At 40.5% G+C, this 20,231-nt stretch overlaps 1 protein-coding gene across 2 annotated transcripts in view; it reads left to right on the forward strand.

Moving 5' to 3' along the window:
* The first annotated feature begins 10,988 nt into the window (after positions 1-10,988).
* TTC33 (tetratricopeptide repeat domain 33) overlaps positions 10,989-20,231 on the forward strand; it is a 40,482-nt gene continuing 31,239 nt past the window's right edge. Inside the window, exons 1-2 of one of the 2 annotated variants that reach the window (XM_043978632.1) lie at positions 10,989-11,115; positions 15,646-15,867. In XM_043978632.1, coding sequence (XP_043834567.1) covers positions 15,647-15,867 — 221 coding nt within the window. In that variant the 5' untranslated portion in view covers positions 10,989-11,115; position 15,646. Of the gene's footprint in view, positions 11,116-11,146; positions 11,414-15,645; positions 15,868-20,231 lie in introns of those variants that run through there. The other variant, XM_043978631.1, reaches the window with a different exon arrangement.

Genomic DNA, 20,231 nt, shown 5'->3' on the forward strand with positions numbered 1-20,231 from the left:
CAGGTCAAATTTGGTTTCTTGGGTTAGAACCTTCAGTTCCTATTGGTTTTTTGCCTCAGCTCTGTGCATTTGTGTACAGACGATTGAGGTCATGGCTTTTACTACTGGCTCCTTTGTTAGATTTCATTTCTTGGTTTCAGTTCTTTTCCAGTGGGGTGGCTTTTTCCTTTCCCCTTCTTTTTCAGTTTAAAGCTCTTTTGATTTCTTTAAATTTTTTCCTTTTTAAAAAATTCTGAACTTCTCAAACATCAAATAAAATGAGGCTTTTCAAGTAAATAATAAAACAGAAAAATCTGAAACTACAACTAATATATAACTTGCTTTTCTTTTAAAGTATATAATAAGTTCAAAATGTGACTTTCCAAATCTTTTTTTTAAAAATTTGCAAGACACCAGTAAGATAACATTCCTACTGTTGGCTAAGAGATAATCTACCCCTGGACAGGAATCTGGTATTTCTATATTTTAAGCTGTGGTCCAGAAATCCAAATTGTATTATTATCTTCATAACCAACTGTTTACTTTCCAAATCAGCTTTTCTCTTACATATCTATACAAATATATTCTAACCCTCTCTTACCTTTTTTTTTTTTTTGGTGGGGCAGTGAGGGTTAAGTGACTTGCCCAGGGTCACATAGCTAGTGTCAAGTGTCTGAAGCTGGATTTGAACTCAGGTCCTCCTGAATCCAGGGCTGGTGCTTTATCCACTGCGCCACCTAGCTGCCCCCCTCTCTTACCTTTTATAACCTTTGGTTTTAGGTAATTATAATCTTAAATTTCTTGCTCAAGATGACAGTGCTTTCTAGAAATATTCTGGGACTACCAGGCGTACCAGTGTGAATTAACAGCAATAGATAGTACTTACCTATTTTGACAATTTCCTTGCCTGCTGCTTTTACTTTAACTTTTTTTTTTTTTTTTTTGGTGAGGCAATTGGGGTTAAGTGACTTGCCCAGGGTCACACAGCTAGTAAGTGTCTAGTGTCTAAGGCCAGATTTGAACTCAGGTACTCCTGACTCCAGTGCCGGTGCTCTATCCACTGAGTCATCTAGCTGCCCCATAACTTTTTTTTTTTTAAACCACCTTGGAGACGGCTTTTGTCTGAGAATATTTATATTTGTTTTTTGTTTGTTTGTTTTTTAGTGATGCAATTGGAGTTAAGTGACTTGCCCAGGGTCACACAGCTAGTAAGTGTTAAGTGTCTGAGGCCGGATTTGAACTCAGGTCCTCCTGACTCCAGGGCCGGTGCTCTATCCACTGTGCCACCTAGCCACCCCTATATTTGTTTTTATTAAAGAGAAAGTTTATTTGAACCCTCAGCTTAATTTAAAAATAATCCATTGGGGCAGCTAGGTGGCGCAGTGGATAGAGCACCGGCCCTGGAGTCAGGAGTACCTGAGTTCAAATCCGGCCTCAGACACTTGACACTTACTAGCTGTGTGACCCTGGGCAGGTCACTTAACCCCAATTGCCTCACTAAAAAAAAAAAAAAAATCCATTGTATAAATTTCAGAATGGTGACTTGGAAGGCTAGTTACAGATTTGCCTATGACTGATTTGACTATATCCCATAGATTTTGATATGTTCTCTCTGAATTATAATTATTCTTGATGCAATCTGTTATTTTTTCATTATTTCTTCTTTTGCCCAAGTATTATTTATTTTTTGTTTTTCACATGAGCCTATTTCTTTTGCTTATGATAATAGCTAGCAATTTAAAGTTTACAGTAATAATTGAGCACTTTAACAATATAGTCCTTTAAGGTTTTCAAGGTGCATTATAAATATTATCTCACTTTAGCCTATCAACAACTCTGGGAGGTAGGTGCTGTTATGATTATCCCTGTTTAACAGATAAAGAAACTGACTCAGATAATTATTAAGTGATATCCCTAGGATCACACTAACTAGCCAGTGTCTGAAGCAAACATGCCACACAATTCAGTCTTTCTGACTCCAGGTCAAGCATTCTATCCACTGTACCACTTAGCTGCCTTGGATAGAGCCTTTATTTACTACTGATTTTATTGAACTAAGCTCTATAAATATGATCCATGTAATCTATTCTTTTATAAATTGACCCAATATGTGACTATTTATTTTTGCATATTCTTTGTCTTATGTAAAAAGAGTCAAGTCAGGGGGATTGGTTTGAATGTGGGGGAGATGAGCAGAGATATGATTTGTGATATGTTTAATTTGAGTTATTGGGCAAGTTATCTGGATGGAAAGTGTGATTGGAGCTTAATCACTGTAAACGAAGGTAGAGATTAGGAATCAATAATATAGGAGTGACAGCTAAAGGTATGGGAGCTAATAAAATTGCCAAAGTAAAAAGCACAAGAAGATAAAAGGACTGAGAAAACCTTAGAGATTACCTAAATGTGTGGGGTTGGAAGAGGAAGAATGTAGTCATTTGAAGAAATTCTGAAAGAGAGATCAGAGAAGTAAGAGAAGAGCCAAGAGGATGCAGTTAAACAGGACAGACTTTCAAGGAAAGTGAGAGTAGTAAAGTGGTAAACAGTGTTAAATACTTGTTTTAAGGGGCAGCTAAGTGGCACGGTGAATAAAGCCCTGGATTCAGGAGGACCTGAGTTCAAATCCAGCCTCAGTCACTTGTCACTTACTAGCTGTGTGACCCTGGGCAGATCACTTAACCCCATTGTCCGGCAAAAAAAACCCCAAAAAAAGCCCCAAACCAAAAAAATTGTTCTTTAGTTATTTTCCAGTTATGTTTGACCCTTCTTGTCGGGGTCGCAGGCTTAATTCCCTTGACGGAAGTTGAGGGTCGGAGACGATTAATCGTTGACACATAAGCACATTATGTGTGATAAACTATGTGTTCTTTATTATCCAGGATAGCTCAGTATTTATAGCAGAAAGCCATAGAGAAATCAAATAGAGTCTCTGCTAGAATAATTCTAAGAGAATTGGAATAATTTTTCAACCCTTCAGCCTTGACCTGGCAGAACTTGTTCCACGCTTAGGCAGAGCAAGGTTTGTACAGCTGAGTCTTCGGACCCCTGGGAGGCCAGCCAAGCATTGTCTTAGGAATTCAGGCCTTGACCACAAAGTTTCCTAAGAGACTTGCTGCCTCAGTGACCACGGTCCAAGCCTGGGGAGGGGGAACTCAATCAGTGGGGTGACAGAGAGCCCTCTGGGTTTGCCACACCTTCTGACCCCTTTTTGGGATTTTCTTGGCAAATGTACTGGAGTGGTTTGCCATTTTCTTCAACTCATTTTGTAATTGAGGAAACTGAGGCAAACAGGTTTATTAGGTGACTTGCCCAAGGTCACATAGCTAGTAAGTGTCTAAGGTTGGATTTGAACTCAGGTCTTCCTGACTCCAGGCCTAGTGCCCTATCTACTGATGATAAGGACTAATAAATAGACATTCACTTTACAGATTTGGTCAGTAGTGACCAAAGGACAATTTCAGCAGAGTGGTATATATGGAAGGAGGGATATTGTGAGGCTCAAAGGAGACAATGGTTATAAAGCAATTGGCAAACCTTAAAGCATGCTATAAACGCCAGGTATTAGTATTATATTAGCCTTAGTCCCAGGGCTTTCTGTCTAGTGATGATGTCATTTCCTGAGCCTTCTACTGCACTCCTGCTGAGCTGAAGCTTATAGGGCAATACAGGGGTGTGCGGATTGATGTTTAACAGGGCTGGGGGAGATGGGGAAATGTATGCCCACATTATTAACACTTTAGACAATGAAAACAAATCAAGTCCTGATTTGTTTTTTGCCATGTGGATTTCTTGGGTGTAAATGCTCAAAATGAAAATTTAATCTAGTTGGTTAAAGCTGATTGCAGCACACCTGGCTAGAAAGCCAAAATGCCAGGATTGTTCAGAATTGAATCAGTGATAAGGAAATGCAGACAAGAAACTGACACTCTTCTTTTGAAGGCTTTGACCAATAAAAGAAAGGAGATAGAGTAATAGTTCAAAGGAAAGGGAGATTGTTAATAAGGGTTTTTCTTTAAAAATATGTGTAATAGGGGACAGCTAGGTGGCACAGTGGATAAAGCACTGGCCTTGGATTCAGGAGGACCTGAGTTAAAATCCAACCTCAGACACTTGACACTAGCTGTGTGACCCTGGGCGAGTCACTTAACCCTTATTGCTCCCCCCCCCCAATATGTGTAATAAAGGACCTTTTACAAAAGAAATATTTATTGCAGAAGGTATAATCAGAAATATACAAATGTACTCCTCCCACATTTAGGAAGAAGCATAATCCCTCCTTCCCGCCTTATATTTCTTCAGTCTCTGGGGCTAAGAAGAGGATTCAGTTTTTAGCTTAATTAAGTTCCCATAGATATACAGTCCCAGTTCCAAGTTCAGACTCCCTAGACTTAAGTCCCAGGTATCCTGGCTTCTAAGGGCTTCCATGCTAAGCTGACTGACTGGCTGCATGTTTCACTTGCATTCCTGGCTTCAAAATTGCCATGGCTCTTATTCCCAGTCCATTGAGGATCACCACCAGCATCTGAACGAGGAAAAAACTCAAAGCAGAAAGAAACCTCCCCAGACCCATTTCTTGGAAAGTGGTGGTAAAAGGGACAGGTAGGTAAAGGAAGGAAATCCTGTTTTACTGGTTCAGTTCACGGCCTCCACACTGGACATAGCAGCTAGGAGTGGCCAAAAAAATGGCAGAGGAAAAAATGAGTTTGTCTAACCATTTTATTTATTTGTTTGTTTGTTTGTCTATTTATTCATTCTTTCATTCATTTATTTATTTTTGCAGGGCAATGAGTGTTAAGTGACTTGCCTAAGGTCAGGTACTCCTGACTCCAGGGCTGATTCTTTATCTGCTGTGCCACCTAGCTGCCCCATCTAACCATTTTTAACCACATTGGTAGCCAATCAAGGAAGTTCCCCATATGGCAGGGAACACAGTGGACTATACACTAAACACTAGTCAAACTAGGAATGCTCAGAAGGTCATCTGGGTTACATCTGAGGGATATGCATATGTCCTGTGATGTCCACCAGAATCTTTTACCTCATTTTCTTTTAAGTCTCTGCACAACCTACATGAATGGTCAAAGTATGCAGGTATTAGGTGTCTCATCTTGTTGCTTGCTAGAATTTTGGAAAAACTAGAATTAATTCCAATCAGTGCTTACACTCCTGTGAATGTTGGAGAATCTACATATAACTAGAACCAGAATGTACATGTTTCTTGTGAGGAAATGGGTAATGGTTTCCTCTCAATGAGGATATAACAGTGTGAGATTAAAATTGGATATTAGATCATAAATCTACCCTACTTAACCTTTCCCTTAATTTATCTCTCAGACTAGTAAATGGAAGAAGCTTCTGGTTTTCTAGATAGAGCTTTTTTTGTTTGGTAGTCACAAGGTGATGTTGATTAGAAAGATAGGAAAGTAGAAATACAATACAAATCGTCTTAAGTCTAGGCTTAGTCTATATTCTATATAAAACTCACCAAAAACCGAAGGCCACTTTTGGGGCGAGAGACCGAGTCAAGCGCGTGCTGTTAACCAAGAGCCGGGCCGAGTCAAACTCCAGTCTGCGTCTGTCTGTGCAGCGCAGCCAGGAGACCAGTGGAGCAGGAAAAAAGGCCCACTTCTGTTCTCTCCTTGCCTTTTAAGCTCGCACCCCGGAAGTCGAGTGCTCAGCAGGTAATCTGGCCTGCGTTGCAGGTGGACTGGTGTGTGTAGCTCATGCTGTTGGTCTCCTCCCCAAAAGGGTGGTCCTAAAAAAAACCTGGCATCTCTCCATTATCTAACCGACTGTTAAAACTTTTTACCACAACAGTCACCATTCAAATTATACTCCTCCTGACCTGTTTTAGGGCAAAGGTCTCAGATCCCCTCTTTCCCCTCTGGCAAACAAAAATACATGGTTCAAGGAACCCTGAGCTGGTCTCAATTAGGTCCTCTCCTGAGATATGTCCATATAAGGGAGGATTGAAGAAATACCCCTGTGTCACCTCCCCCATTAGCTACGAACCTAAAGAATAATTGTGGAAATTAGGGTTAGGAATACTGTGTTCTGGTTAGCTAGTTTTTGCCCATAGATTGTAACCCTTGAATAATCGGACCAGTGATGAAAAAGGGGAGGGTACATTTGTGTTAGGGACTAGGGTTAAAAATGGGGCCTGTGAGACCCCATTCTTTGCACCCACCAGCTGCACATGGGGTTGCCCATTCTCACAAGAATGATAATAAATGAGCCTTTGACACATCACCGCTGCTGAGTTCCAGAGAATTATTGAGCAGGAGTCGTTTTCCTCACATTTCTGTTGGCATCAATAACTTTCTTAGGAATTTTCAAGCTCACCTGGATATACTCAGGTATGTATATTCATTATCACTTAAACTGTTGGGGGGACTTTATACTTGAATCGAGGGTTAGCTCACCCATAGAATTGAAGGCTCATCATGAATTTTGTAAAATGAAAAGATTTATTAGGAGAGAGGAATATATGGCCAGGAGACAGACTCATTATGGAGACTCTGTTGAGTAAGAGAAGAACTGGTCTTTTGTATGTTTACAAACAAAAGCTGTATGCAAAGCAACTGGGAGAGGCAAAACAACCAGAAGGGAAATAATTGGGAAGGAGTGCCTAGGAATGAATAGCACCCATCCATATCAACATATCACCTTTGTTCCTTGCAGACCAGGCAGAGCTGCTTTTCCCTTGGGAAAGTTTAAGGATTCCTTGGGGGTTGGGGTCCCTCATCCCATAACAAAATGACCAAGTCCAAGCCCCTGTCATAGGCTTTGAAGGTATTTTGCCAAACTATTTGTCATAAAAAGATTGGAAACTGATGGTAACTTAAGATCCACTGTCCAGAACAGCATTGTAGTCCGCATTCTCAATTTTTACTATTAACTCTGCATGAAGTCCTATGTGTTCAGGTGGAATATACCCATAAGAAATTGGTGATAAGATCAATGTGATGGACCTCGAAGCCCAGGATGACCTCCTTTCTTGTCCTTGCTTTGGTTGCCCACAGCTGGATCAGAGTTTAACTTCCTCAGAAGTTAATGCAGAAAATGGCATTTTCTTTGCCAGCATATCCAGTATAAGTATGGCCACAAGATAAGTATGGTCCACAATTATAACAAAAAGTTGATGTTACTCTGATGATTACTTGATGGAGGTTGTCTTGTGTTAGGCTTTTGTGCCTTCTGTTCCCTTGGACTTCTTCCTCCCCAGGAAGAATAGGATTGTGCACTGATCCATCTTTTACCTGATCGTTTCAGGTTCTGTGACTGGAGTTCAGGACTGGTAGCTCTCATGTCTTGATTAATTCTTCTGGTCTATTCTTGAGAAGGCCTAGAGCCCTGTGGACCGTATTGGTCCTTGAATATCAAGAGTACCTGTCTCACCTCAGACATTGTTGGGAATGGTTTCTGTGTCTGCATAGATGTAATGACATCAGCTGCATGAGGATCATATACCAAGCCCTGGAACAATCTCTGCAATGTAATTTTTCCTACATTCTCAGGATCCAGTGTCTGTCTGTGTTAGTCTCATCACTCCTTGCTTTGTGCTGCACAGTATCAGAGACAAAATTAGCATAGGGGTCTTCTGATCCCCCCCTCTCAAACAAGTGAGCTAATGTTTGTAAGCCCTCTTGCTAAGTAACATCTGGCCTTGCCTCTGTGAGGGTATCCATTGCCTTTGCCCCTTTCCCTTTTCTGGTATTAGACACATGTCAAGGGCCTTTCAGTGTTCTAGGCACACTCTTGCCTGTCCAACCCAAGTTTTTCAGGATTCTTCTCCTCAGAGTAATGGTTCATGTCCAGAGAAGATGCAAATTTGGAGCCTGTGGTATTTGTATACAATGGGTAGGATGGGGAGAGGGCAAAATGGCTTCTGCCTTACTCATAAATGAAGTAGAGATTCTGGATTAAATTGTGACATTGTCTTTCTATAGCAATGCCTCCTTTGATTCGAATCCTACCTCTTTAAGAAATTCCTTATCTTTAGAGGATGGACAAGTCTGAAATTTCTAAGAATAAATTTCCTACTATTATTTCCTTAATTGTATTTCCATGATCAAAATTCAGAGGCAGGATTAGTGTTGTCTCACCAGCCTTAACTTGTGCTTAATTTAACTTAATTGTATACTCTTCTAATCCTTTTATTTTTTATTGCCTGTAACCTTAAAATGCCCTCATTCTTAAGATCTAGGGCTACTCCTGGTAACGAGACCTCTATGCTTTTTCTTTTCTTTTCTTTTCTTTCTTTCTTTCTTTTTTTTTTGTGGGGCAATGAGGGTTAAGTGACTTGCCCAGGTTCACACAGCTAGTAAGTGTCAAGTGTCTGAGGCTGGATTTGAACTCAGATCCTCCTGAATCCAGGGCAGGTGCTTCATCCACTGCATCACCTAGCTGCTGCCTCTTTCTTTTCAACTGCAAAAGCTCCTATATTTTCTAGAGATTGCTCCACAGGTGCTGTTTGTAGAAAACAATTCCTATTTAAATTCATTCCAAGCCAGCAGAAGTACAAACAAACTTAAACTATGTGTCTTCTAGAATTGAACTCGGTGGTTATCAATAAAAGCCTCCCATTTGGGATAAAAGGGTATATTACTCAAGTAATCCCATTCAGAATCAATGAACAGAAGGACAGAGAGGAAAAAAAAATTGTCCAAAGTTTTTTTTTTTTTAGAAAAATTAGCAAAACCCCAAAATCTCTTGCAAAAGTAAGCAACCAGAAATTATATTCCTATAGAGCTCCCACATGTAGTGAGGCTATCCCCCACATGTAGAATGGGGATGTCATTGTGTAGCTGGAGAGGAAGCAAAATAGGCATGTTTAACCTCTTCTCTCCCCACCCTTCTCCAAGGGAGACTTTATTTTTCTGTCAGGAAGGGAAGAAGGTAAGGTAGAGGACAGAGGCTGACTACTGCTGTCCTCAGAAAGAGAGAGTACTTGGCCTAATTTTGTAGCTGTGTGCTTCCTTAGACATTGTTGGTCTAGGGGATGTGATTTTTGAGGTTCAAACTAAACTTCTGATTACTATTAATTAATGGAGAAAGGAAAACCCCAAGGTTTATATTCAAGGCTTGTTGTTCAGTTATTTTTCAGTTATGTTAGGCTCTTTGACTCCTTTTGGGGGTTTTTGTGGTAGAAACACTGGAATGATTTGCCATTTCCTTCTCCATCCTACTTTACAGTTGAAGAAATCAACGCAAACAGGATTAAGTGACTTGCCCATGGTCACACAGCTACTAAGTGTCTGAGGTCAGATGTGAACTCAGACCTTCCCAATTCCAAGCCCAGTGTTCTATCCTTTGTGCCACCTAGCTGCCCCATTCAACACTTGACTTCCCAACAAATACCAGTTCTGCAATGAACATATATAGCAAGTACCAAAGAAACCCATTTATTCAATTTCATAGTAACGCAGAAATCAGAGAAAGTATACTTTAGAGACTACATACTAGACAATAGCGTGAGGAGTAAGATAACAGCTCAACCAAGGAAGAGAATACCATATTTTACCCAAGAGGAAATTACCAGAAGTCTTGAGAGGAGCAAGCTGGGGGTAGGGACATGATGGAAACTGCAAGCTCCTCTCATTTGGCTTCTTTCCAGGTCTTTTCTGCCTTCAGTACCCTGGAAAGGGATCATCGACACATCCATTTTCTCTCAAAGCTAGAAGCCAGTAGAACCTGAAACAACGGTGGAGCACAGATTCCAGAGACTGGAAGAAAGTCTGCAGAGACTGAAGAGACTGATTCTCTGCCCCGCCCCTCACCATTTCCTCCTGCGTCAGGAGCAGGGCAAGGGTTCCTGTTACAAAGAAAAAAATGACCTAATCTCTTTTTATAGATGAGGAAACAGATTTTGGAGGTTAAATAACTTTGCCTCTAGTTGTACAGTGAGTGAGTGAAGGGTAGAGCTAAGATTTGGATCTAGGTCCTCTTCTCCCAAATTTAGAGTTCTTTTTATAAGGCCCCTCTGGATCCTTCCCCTTGGGGAAGTGGCATCCTTCTCCTAGTATAGGGGTGTGGTGGGATGGTGAAGGAGAGATATCTATCTTGTCTGCTAGGAAAAGCCTACACAATCACACCCCCAAAAGAAGCATTTATTAAACAGCTACGATGTGGCAGGGTACAAGAAAGGGCAAAGGATAGTCTCTGCCTTCAAGCAGTTTACAATGGAATGAAAAAAGTCAATATGTAAAGCCCCCCCCCAAAAAAAAAACCCCAAAAAAGACACCTACATACGGGGATAAATAAGAAATAATCAACAGAGGGAAAGCACTAGAATTAAGAATGGATGGGGGAAGGCCTTCTGTAGAAGATGGGTTTTTAGTTGGGGCTTAAAGGAAGCCAGTAGGTAAAGATGAGGATAGGGCATTGGAAACACCAGAGAAAATGCTGAGACAAGGTGATGGAGTGTCATGTTCACAGAACAATCAGGAGGCCACTGTCCCTGGATGGAAGAATACTTGTTTGGGGAGTGAAATGTAAGAAGACTGGAATGGGAGGAGACTACGTTATGAAGGGCTTTGAAGGCTAAACAGAGTATTTTGTAATTGCTCCTGGAGGGAATAGGGAGCTACTGGAGTTTGTTGAGTAGGGTAGTGATACTGTCAAACCTGCGCTTTAGGGAAATCCCCTTGGTGGCTGAATGGAGCATGGATTGGAGTGAAGAGACTTGAGGCGGCGGACCGCCAGCGCGCTATTGCAATAATCCAGGCGCGAGGTGATGAGCGTCTGCACTAGGGCAGTGGCAATGTTGGAGGAGGGAAGGGGGCGAATTCTTGAGATGTTATGAAGGGAGGATGGACAGGGCTTGGCCACAGAATGGGCACATCTGGGGGCTCTAGACCCTGCAGTCTACTCCCGACTACTGGAGCCTGAGCATTTTGAGGGCCTTGTTTGGAATTTCCGGCTTTGAGCAACCGAGATCGCTCACCAAGCGAATTCCCCGAAGCCCCAGCAGGAGGCATCCGACCTCCGTTTCCAAGGAGACGCATTGATGCTTCCAAGGACCGCCCCCCTCCTCGCAGTTTCAAGAGAGACGGAAGTGCGAGCGGAGCCGCGTCCGCTTCCGGTGGACTGGAGCAAAGTGGAACGTAAACACTGGCTTTAGGGAGCCGTCGCCAGGTAACTCGGGGCTCTCGGGGTGGCTTGGGTAGATGGGGGGCGAAAAGCGCCTGGTTTTGGTGAAGAGGCCTCTGGAAGAGTCGGGAGGAACCTCTGGGGTGTCGGCGGACCTCAGCCCTGTGGGTTGCCCCCCCCCCCCAGGTTAGGGGCCTATGTGGCCCTTAGCGGTGGGGGCTCCGGCGTCCCCGTGGGCTCCCGGCCCCGCCCTCTTCGGAGATGAGAGGAGGGGTAGTGAGCTCTCCTGTCCCCTCCCCGGGCCTGTATTGGTGCCCCGCAGGGCGGTTTGGTGGATTCCGGGGTGAGTGAGATCAGCTGATTAGACACCCTCCCTCCCCTCTTCTGCGTCCGTGGGCATATTTTACACAGTCCTCGACCCCCGCCGGGTGGGGAGAGGAGGAAAGTTGCCGAGCCTGTTTTCTGGTTTAAAGGATAGATAGATAAATCATTTCATGGAGTCACCACTGACTCCACCTCAGGGGACCGAAAGCATGGGAATCGTGAGCTGTGTTCGCTGTACTTGCCCATGGTTTGGGGCTAGGTAATGCAGTGACAAGCTTCGCCTTTCAGAGCCACGGGATTGAATAAAAAGTAGCTTATACAAATAGATAAAATTTCCTACAGGCATAACATAGAGTGCCCATTGCGCAGTATTGTAGGGTACACGTCATTTGACAGACCAGTCAAATACTAAGCACCTGTGCCAGGCTCTGACCTCAATATTGGCATTCATTAAATGTAGAAGTCCTTGATGTTCGGAATTTCTTTGGGAATTGTGAAAGTATTATTGTACTGTTTTGAAAAAAAAATCTTCATTAACCTTTAAAAGTATGACAGTGGAGAAAAATTATAGTATGTCTAGGAATTCTTTTGGTTAAATAAAAACCTGCTTTGAAAACTAGAAAGTGCTGGGGCAGCTAGATGGCGCAGTGGATAGAGCACCGGCCCTGGAATCAGGAGTATCTGAGTTCAAATCCGGCCTCGGACACTTAACACTTAACTAGCTGTGTGACCATGGGCAAGTCACTTAACCCCAATTGCCTCACTAAAAAGAAACACAAAAAAACCCAACCAAACAAAAAAAAACTATAAAGTGCTAAAATAATTAGAAATTGGTGTTTTAATTTCTCTAAATTTATGAGGTTTATAACTTTTTGGAATTCCATTAGATTATAAGTTCCTTGAAGACAGGGACTATTTCGTTTTTGTCTTAGCTCCCTGGGAAGTTAAATGACTTTCCCGTATTCAAAGACAGTATGAGTCAGAGGAGGGGCATGAACTCTTTTCTTCATGATTTCTAGGCCAACCCTTAATCCATACACCATGCTACTTGGCACATATTAAGTGGTTAATAAAAGCTTCTTGATTAGAGAAGTATAATCTATAAGGCAGAAATATGTTTAATGTGATTGTACACATATGACCTATATCAGATGTCTTGGGAAGGGGGAAAGGAGGAGAGGGAGGGAGAAAAATTTGAAACTAGAAATCTTATAAAAACAAATGTTGAAAACTATGTTATGGGGGAAAAATGGGGTACAGGTTGGGTTGGGTTGGGTTAGGGGTAGGGGTTCTTAGGAATTCCTCTTTAAAGAATTACATCCTCTTGCACACAAAAGCAGTTAGAATAAGATGGTAGTTTATTTAGGGGCAAGGGAAGGGAAGTGGGGAGGGAAGGGAAACCATGAAAGAAATCCTTGGACTTCTCATGGGGAGATAGGTATGGAACAAAGCACGTGGCTCTGAGGTACCAATCTCCTCAAGCAGGAGACTGGCAGGTACTTTTATAGGGGGCTGATGGGAATGGACCATCTGCCTGTGGAAAGTTCCTTTAGTGAGGGAGGACCATCCCCCACTGGTGGTGACTAGAGGAATTGGGTGAGGGGTGGCTATTGATCTCTCAAGCCATCTCTCTTCGGGATACCAAGGCAGCAGCCACACCCAAATTTATCTCCCCTGGGGTAAGGGAGAACAGAATGAAGGGTGGAGGTCCCGAAGCTAGCTCTGTCCGATTTGGTTCCCCTTATCTCTCTAGGCGTATCTGTCCTCTGGTTTAGTTTCTCTAGGAGAAGATTCCTTGATGTGCCCCAGAGAACTTCTGGGGGTACTCTGGGCCCCATGACAACTATCTCTACATGTAACAAGAAAATAATAAAATACTTTTATGATTTTAAAAAAATACCTAAAGACTATCTCCTTGGGGCAGCTAGGTGGCCCAGTAGATAGAGCACCCGCCCTGGATTCAGGAGTACCTGAGTTCAAATTTGGCCTCAGACACTTAACACTTACTAGCTGTGTGACCCTGGGCAAGTCACTTAACCCCAATAGCCTCACTTTAAAAAAAAAAAAAGACTATCTCCTTACCTGCTTATTCATTCTAATCTACTACTTCCCAAACATGCTTTATATTTTTTTAGCTTCATTATTCATACACCCACACAGATATATTGAGCATTCGTTAATATCTTTCCTCGTGCCTGGAAAGCCCCATTCCCCTATTGCATCAGATTTTGAAATTCTTTAAAGAATTATCAAGGAAATGCTATCCATCTGCAGAAAGAGAACTGATGAACTTTTCCTCTCCTTTTCCACTGGGGGAAAAATTCATGTAACAAATATGAATAGTCAAACAAAACAAATTCCTATGTTGGCCATATCCAAAAATATGTTTTATCTTGCATATTTAGTCTGTCACATCTCTGTCAAGAAGTGGGTAGCATTCTTCATTATTGGTCATCTGGAATCATAATTGATCATTGGTTAATTGAGATCCACATTCTTAGGTCTTCAGACTTGTTCATTTAAAAAAAATTTTAAAAAGCAATTCTCCTAGAAGACTGTGCAGAGAAGAGTAAACGGCTAAAGGATGAAGGTGCAATTCTGGCAGAAAGTAAGAAAATCTATCTGTCATCAAGGTCCCATGTTACCTCTTTAATGAGTATTTCCTGATTATAGCAGTGAATTTTTCTTTTCCACACCTCTTGTAAAATTCCTAAAATACTTTTTATCCAAACCAGTCATATAGAACTTATAATATATTGCTTTGTATTATGATTTATGCATTTTTTATATCCTCTAGATTGTAGCTTCTGCCATCCTCCAAAGGCACCTAATATTTATTGTTGAATGAAAAGTAACAGACATTGGCTACAAGGTTAAATTTAGCAAATTTGAGAACATTCTAGAATCTTGAGATTTTATATAGTCATTCTATTTGTGTTCAATAATTCATTTATTGTTTCCAGGGTGTCTGTACTGGGAAGATGTTAATACATAGAAGCTATTTTTAAAAAAATCTAATTTTAACTGACATGTAAATTCTCTGTGGTCAGAGCATGTAAGGCTATGTTCGAAGAACATTAGAGCTTATTAAATCTAATTTTGGTAATCTGTTCATATTTCTAAGGAATGAATATGCTACTTCTATAAATGCAGAAGCAAAACACTGTCGGTATTTTTAAATAATTAGGGCCTACTTTTAATATTGCCAGATTTATCTAATAAAAATAAAAATATTATTATTAGGAATATATGATAAACAACTTATTTATTTGGGTTTTACTTGGTTCTAGTACTACCATTTCCCTTCTTTGCAGAAGGAGAGGATTATGAGTGTGGAATTTTGCATATAGTTTCAGATAGGTTGATTTACTAAGCTAGTCTTTTCTCTTATTAAATGTTTGTAATAAATAAGGAATAGTTTGCCAAGTGGGGAGGGAAGAAAGGACATATTCAGTAAAAACAAAATATAACAGTAAAAATAACATTAAAACAATCTTTGTGCTATTCTTCATACTGAAGATGGCACTATTGATCTACAACCAGTAGGGCATGTATTCATGAATTACTTTTCTAAGAATATTGTTATCGTTACATGGACCCAGTTACACTCTTCTGGTAGGTATGAACAATAATACCCATTTGTGAATCAGTCATCTTGGGGTGAGCCTGAGGGTTGTGAAATGAGCTGTTGCTTTAAGGGCCAATCTTTGACCTAATAGCACATTGTAATGGGCCAGGGCTTCTCTAGGAATCTATTAGTAGATCTCAGTGCTTTACCTTAGGAGTTTATAATCTTTTCAGGTTTTTAGCCTCAAATATAATAGTAACTCACTTGATCTTAGGGTCACAGTTCATCTGGCATGTTTTGTTTCAGTTGAATGAAGAAGAAAAATAGTTTTTGGTATGTGTATGAATTCTCTGACCCCCTAGCTCAGTGGCTCCTTAAGAGTCCCTATCCAACAAAGTGGGAAGCACTGTCTTACCTCATAGGTTTCCATACCATTTGCCCCTGCCTAGCACAGTCTACTTTTTTCTTAGAGATTCTCATCAGGGAAGGGAATTTAGCAGGCAGATCTTTTTCTGCTGTTTAGGGGCTTTATTGTCAGAGTTAATATCCTTACACCCCTCTCCTATTCCTCCTACTGCTCTTCATCAATGAAGACATCACTCTCAACAAGTCCTTGACCACCATTCCAGACAGTCTTGAAGTTTTAGGGAAATGATTAAAGTTTGTCCTTTATAATTTTCCAGAATGGCTTCCTTTGGATGGAAGAGGAAAATTGGTGAAAAGGTCTCAAAAGTCACATCCCAGCAGTTTGAAGCGGAAGCTGCTGATGAGAAGGGCTTAGTGGAGAATGATGAAGTTAACTGGCTCCATGCAATTAAACGAAAGAAAGCAATTCTCCTAGAAGACTGTGCAGAGAAGAGTAAACGGCTAAAGGATGAAGGTGCAATTCTGGCAGAAAATAGAAGGTATGGTATATATTTTTCTGTGTCAGTCAATGAAGTTTGTGTTTAATTTTCTGACCGTGTAGTCAATAGATGAAGACCTGGACACTCACACATTTTAAGTTTGTTTGTTTTTGGTTTTTTGGCAGGGCAATGAGGGTTGAGTGACTTTCCCAGGGTCACATAGCTAGTGTCAAATGTCTGAGGCCAAATTTGAACTCAGGTCCTCCTGAATCCAGGGCCGGTGCTTTATCCACTGAGCCTCCTAGCTGCCCCATTTTAAGTTTATAAGATAAATAATAGGTTCCCAAAGCAAACCTCCCTATGAATAGTGTAAATTAAAAATTTTAGTTTTGATTATATTATTTCACGTGTTCAGAACTGTTCCTCCGTTTTGCTCTGCCACCATTTATAGCTTCATCAGAAAAGACAGCTGTATTCGGTAAAGCACATCAGACTTACTTCTCCTGGAATGCTTCACTTCTGGAAACTTTCTTATGACTTTAACAATTTTGAATCAGTACTAGGGAACTTAGGTGTTCTCTGTAGTAACTTTGGGAATATATACTCTCATTATAATCCTCCCAGTCCAAGGCATCCCCAGGTGGGAGATTGAGTTATAGTAGTCTTCCAAGAATTCTAATCTACTCCTTGAAAGTTTTGATTTTACAATTAAAAAACAAAACAAAACAAAAAACTTTAGCAGAGTGGGGAATCAAACTATGTGTTTTGTTTTATTTTATTTTATTGCTGGTTAATGAGGGTTAAGTGACTTGCCCAGGTTCACAGCTAGTAAGTGTCAAGTGTCTGAGGCCAAATTTTAACTCAGGGCCTCCTGTATCCAGGGCTGGTGCTTTATCCACTGTGCTACCTAGTTGCCTCTGTATTTTCTTTAGGGCCAGGGATAGGCAACTTTCAGACAGTGGTACAATGGAGTGGCATCTGAGACATCTTTTAGTGGCCCACCACCACTGTGGGTGTCTTGTCTTTTTTCCTCCCCTTTCTTCTTTTAACTTTTTTTTTTTTAATTCTCCTGGTTTCTTTTTTCTTTCTCATTTTCTCCTGCTGATTTTTTCTAGTAGTAGTCCCTCCATGGTCATTATTTGGTCTTACCAGTGACTGGATCTAAATGTTCTAATATGTGAAAAGATTAGATTATATTAAGTGATATCTAACGATCTGTCCAACTCTAGACTTTTTTGCTCCTATGTAGTTTGTCCTAGAGAACTTGCTGTCCCCAGCTATGAGATCCTTTATATCTGATTTCATCCAAGAACAGACCCTTTGGTGTAGTTGATGACTACAGAGCACAGGATACTAATCTATATCTTCATTCATAGGTTCTGGAAGTAAGGAGCTTTTCTGGAAGTAAGGAGCTTCTAACTCTGAACTGGGAAGCCTAGTAACAATATTACCAATTGGCTGTTGGGGAGTAGCTAGCTAATCATCTAATGATTACAATATTTTTGTTTTCTATAACTAGAGGATACAGGGTAAAGAGCAGTTACAGAAGTATGTATTTATATATACATATATATCTATATACGCTGTGATGTTTAAAATCTAAATATATGGTTGCCTTAAATTAGAAGCTTTAGCACCAGTCTTTGGGCATTAAGCATTTATTGAAGCACACTAGGTATTAGGGAAAAAAAAAGAATACATGGAGTTAAGAAAAGGCCTATCTAGCCTAGAGTTCCAGTCTGGTCTGGTTCTTCCTTGAGTCCTCCGACAGGAGCCTGCTTCAACCATGAACCCCTCTCAGACTGAGTGTGGAAGCTTTTTATAGGTCTGGAGAGGAGGCGGTCCTCACACACTACTTCAAGCTGATTGGCAGGCGTCATCCAAATCCATTGATTCACTGGACTTGAAGGTGGTCTCAGTTGAGTTCAAAGTCCTTAGCTTCTGAAAACAATAACTTCTTAAGGGCCACCCAGGTGTGGTTACAATCTTAACTTTAAGAAGGCTAACCAAAAAAGTCAACCACTCTCACTTAATTCAGTCATTTTAGATTAATGTCCAGGTGATCTTTTGAGTAGCTGCCAAATCCCATTATTTTCTCACAATGCACACATATATGTATATATGTATATACACATATGAACACATACTTTACATGTCTATACACACATAAAGGGCAACTAGATGGCATAGTAGATAAAGTGCCACACATGGAACCAGGAATACTTATCTCCCTGAGTTCAAATCTGGCTTCAGACACTAGCTGTGTGAATCTAGGCAAATCTCTTAGTCCTATTTGCCTCAGTTTCCATATCTCTTAAATGAGTTGGAGAAGGAAATAGCAAACCACTCCAGTATCTTTGTCAAGAAAACCTCAGACGGGGTAATGAAGAGTTAGACATGACTAAAACAACTGAACAACAACAACACACACACAGTCTCACTGCCAGATTAGCCAGTAGGACTTCTGTTTTACTTTGAATTATCTAGTCAAAATTCTAAGTTTTAAGTAAGTTTTAGTAATTGATCCTTGGTCTAAGAGTTGATAGTATTTACTTTTGTTAGTGATCTCTACAATATTGTTTTATTTTGGTGATTAAAAAAAAGGAAGGAAGGAATTACTGTCCATGGTACACCTAATGGGGAGAGTCGCATTACAAGACGTTGCATTACATGCTTGTAATCACTGCTACCACAAGCTGAACCTGGTGGATCTCTTGAACTTGGGAGTTTTGAACTATAGAGAGCTAAACCGATCAAGTCTAGTACCAACATGGGAGCAAGAGGCCACACCAGGGTGTCAAAGGAGTGATGAACTGGCCCACATTGAAATTGATCGGTTCAGAGCTTCTCTGACAGTGAGTAGTGTTGAATTCATGAGTAAACACTGTGCTTCAGCCTGGGTGGCATAGGGAGATGAAGTATTTTTTTTTAAAGATTTAAGATGTATATTTTTATTATGTTTTCTAAGAGTGCTACTTTTGTGCCTTGTTAATTTTTGTCAAGTACAAAATACAGAACACTTGATAATTTTTTTACTTCTTTAGGGCAACTTTTTTTCTTTTTACAGTAATTTAAAAAAAATTAAAGAGCAGAAGGAAGTAGAAAAAGATTTATGATATTGGAGAGAAGGCAGAAGATTAACTAGAAGTTTTAGTATTAAGGCAAGTTTTTAAGAATTGTGTACTTCCCCCCCATTGTAAGTTATAATTAGTGCTTCTTTCCACATTACCAATCTAATATCCCAACATCCCCCCCCTCCCTATACATTCCCAGACCTAGATCTCTTAGACCTCTGTTGTTTCATTTGTTTCAAATAAACTAAGGGGGTGGAGTATATGGAATTTTTGCCATCTTCAGTCTTCCTCATTATTTCTCAATAACCCTTTCCCTAGTACCTTCTATTTTTGTACTTTCTCCTACCAATAGTAGGACTGGAGAGTGTTTGTTCTGTGTTATATTTCCAACTGCAGCCTCTGTGTTTAGGCTGGTAATTCCTGTTATCTTTAACCTGTTTTCAGAGTTGTCTGGATAGGACAAATCCTATATCTCAAATCCCTTTAATACGGTGAATCATAGAATCAGAATGACAGAACTAGGAGGGACCATAGAGATTAGATGGTACAGTATCCTTCCTCCTTCCCCCCATTTTATAAAAAAAGGGCACAAAGATGTGAACTGACTTACCCATGGTCATATAATTAGTTTGTATTGGAACTAAGTCTAGTATCCTAGTCTCCCAATTTCCAGTCTTGTTCTGCCACTCTAGCTACAGTGGCACTGGTTGAGTATGGCAGTGGGGTATGTGTAGGTTGTGATCAAGAATATCAGAGTATAAGTTTAGGTAGTGTGTAGTTGAATCAATTTCTAAGTTATTGCAAGTACTGAGTCTTGTAAGAAATATAAAAGATGTGTAAGTCATAGTTCCTATCTTAGATGAGTTTACAATTTAGCAGATGTGTACATAGGATACAATTATAAAGCAAAATGGTATAAAATAAAGTATAGATGGTTGAAACCAACCACTCTGTATATGTCATATGATTGAAATGGTGAGTGATGACTCCAGGCTTTACAGCTGTAATGAGAGAGAGCCATGTTATGCATAGAAGGGAAATTTTATGGTTAGAATTTGGAAGGGATATGTGAATGCTGGACTGCTCTGAGAGCAGCTTCTGGCTAGTAGGTCTGTTTTGGCTGTCTTTTATGATGTACTTGGGACATTTATCCTCCCATGACCCCACACTACTTATTCTACTGAGGAACTGCATAAGATAATAAGTGTAGAGAGGGTATTAATAGAGGGAAAAGAGTTAGAACATTGGATGAATTGAAGAGCCAAAGAAGATCCTGAATAACAGAAAGTGAAGAGAAAAGGAGAAAAAGAAAATCAACTCCATCTTTGTTCTCTTAATAGGCTGTGATGG

The sequence above is a fragment of the Dromiciops gliroides genome, chromosome 1 (genome assembly GCF_019393635.1).
Source record: "Dromiciops gliroides isolate mDroGli1 chromosome 1, mDroGli1.pri, whole genome shotgun sequence".
NCBI lineage: Eukaryota > Metazoa > Chordata > Mammalia > Microbiotheria > Microbiotheriidae > Dromiciops > Dromiciops gliroides.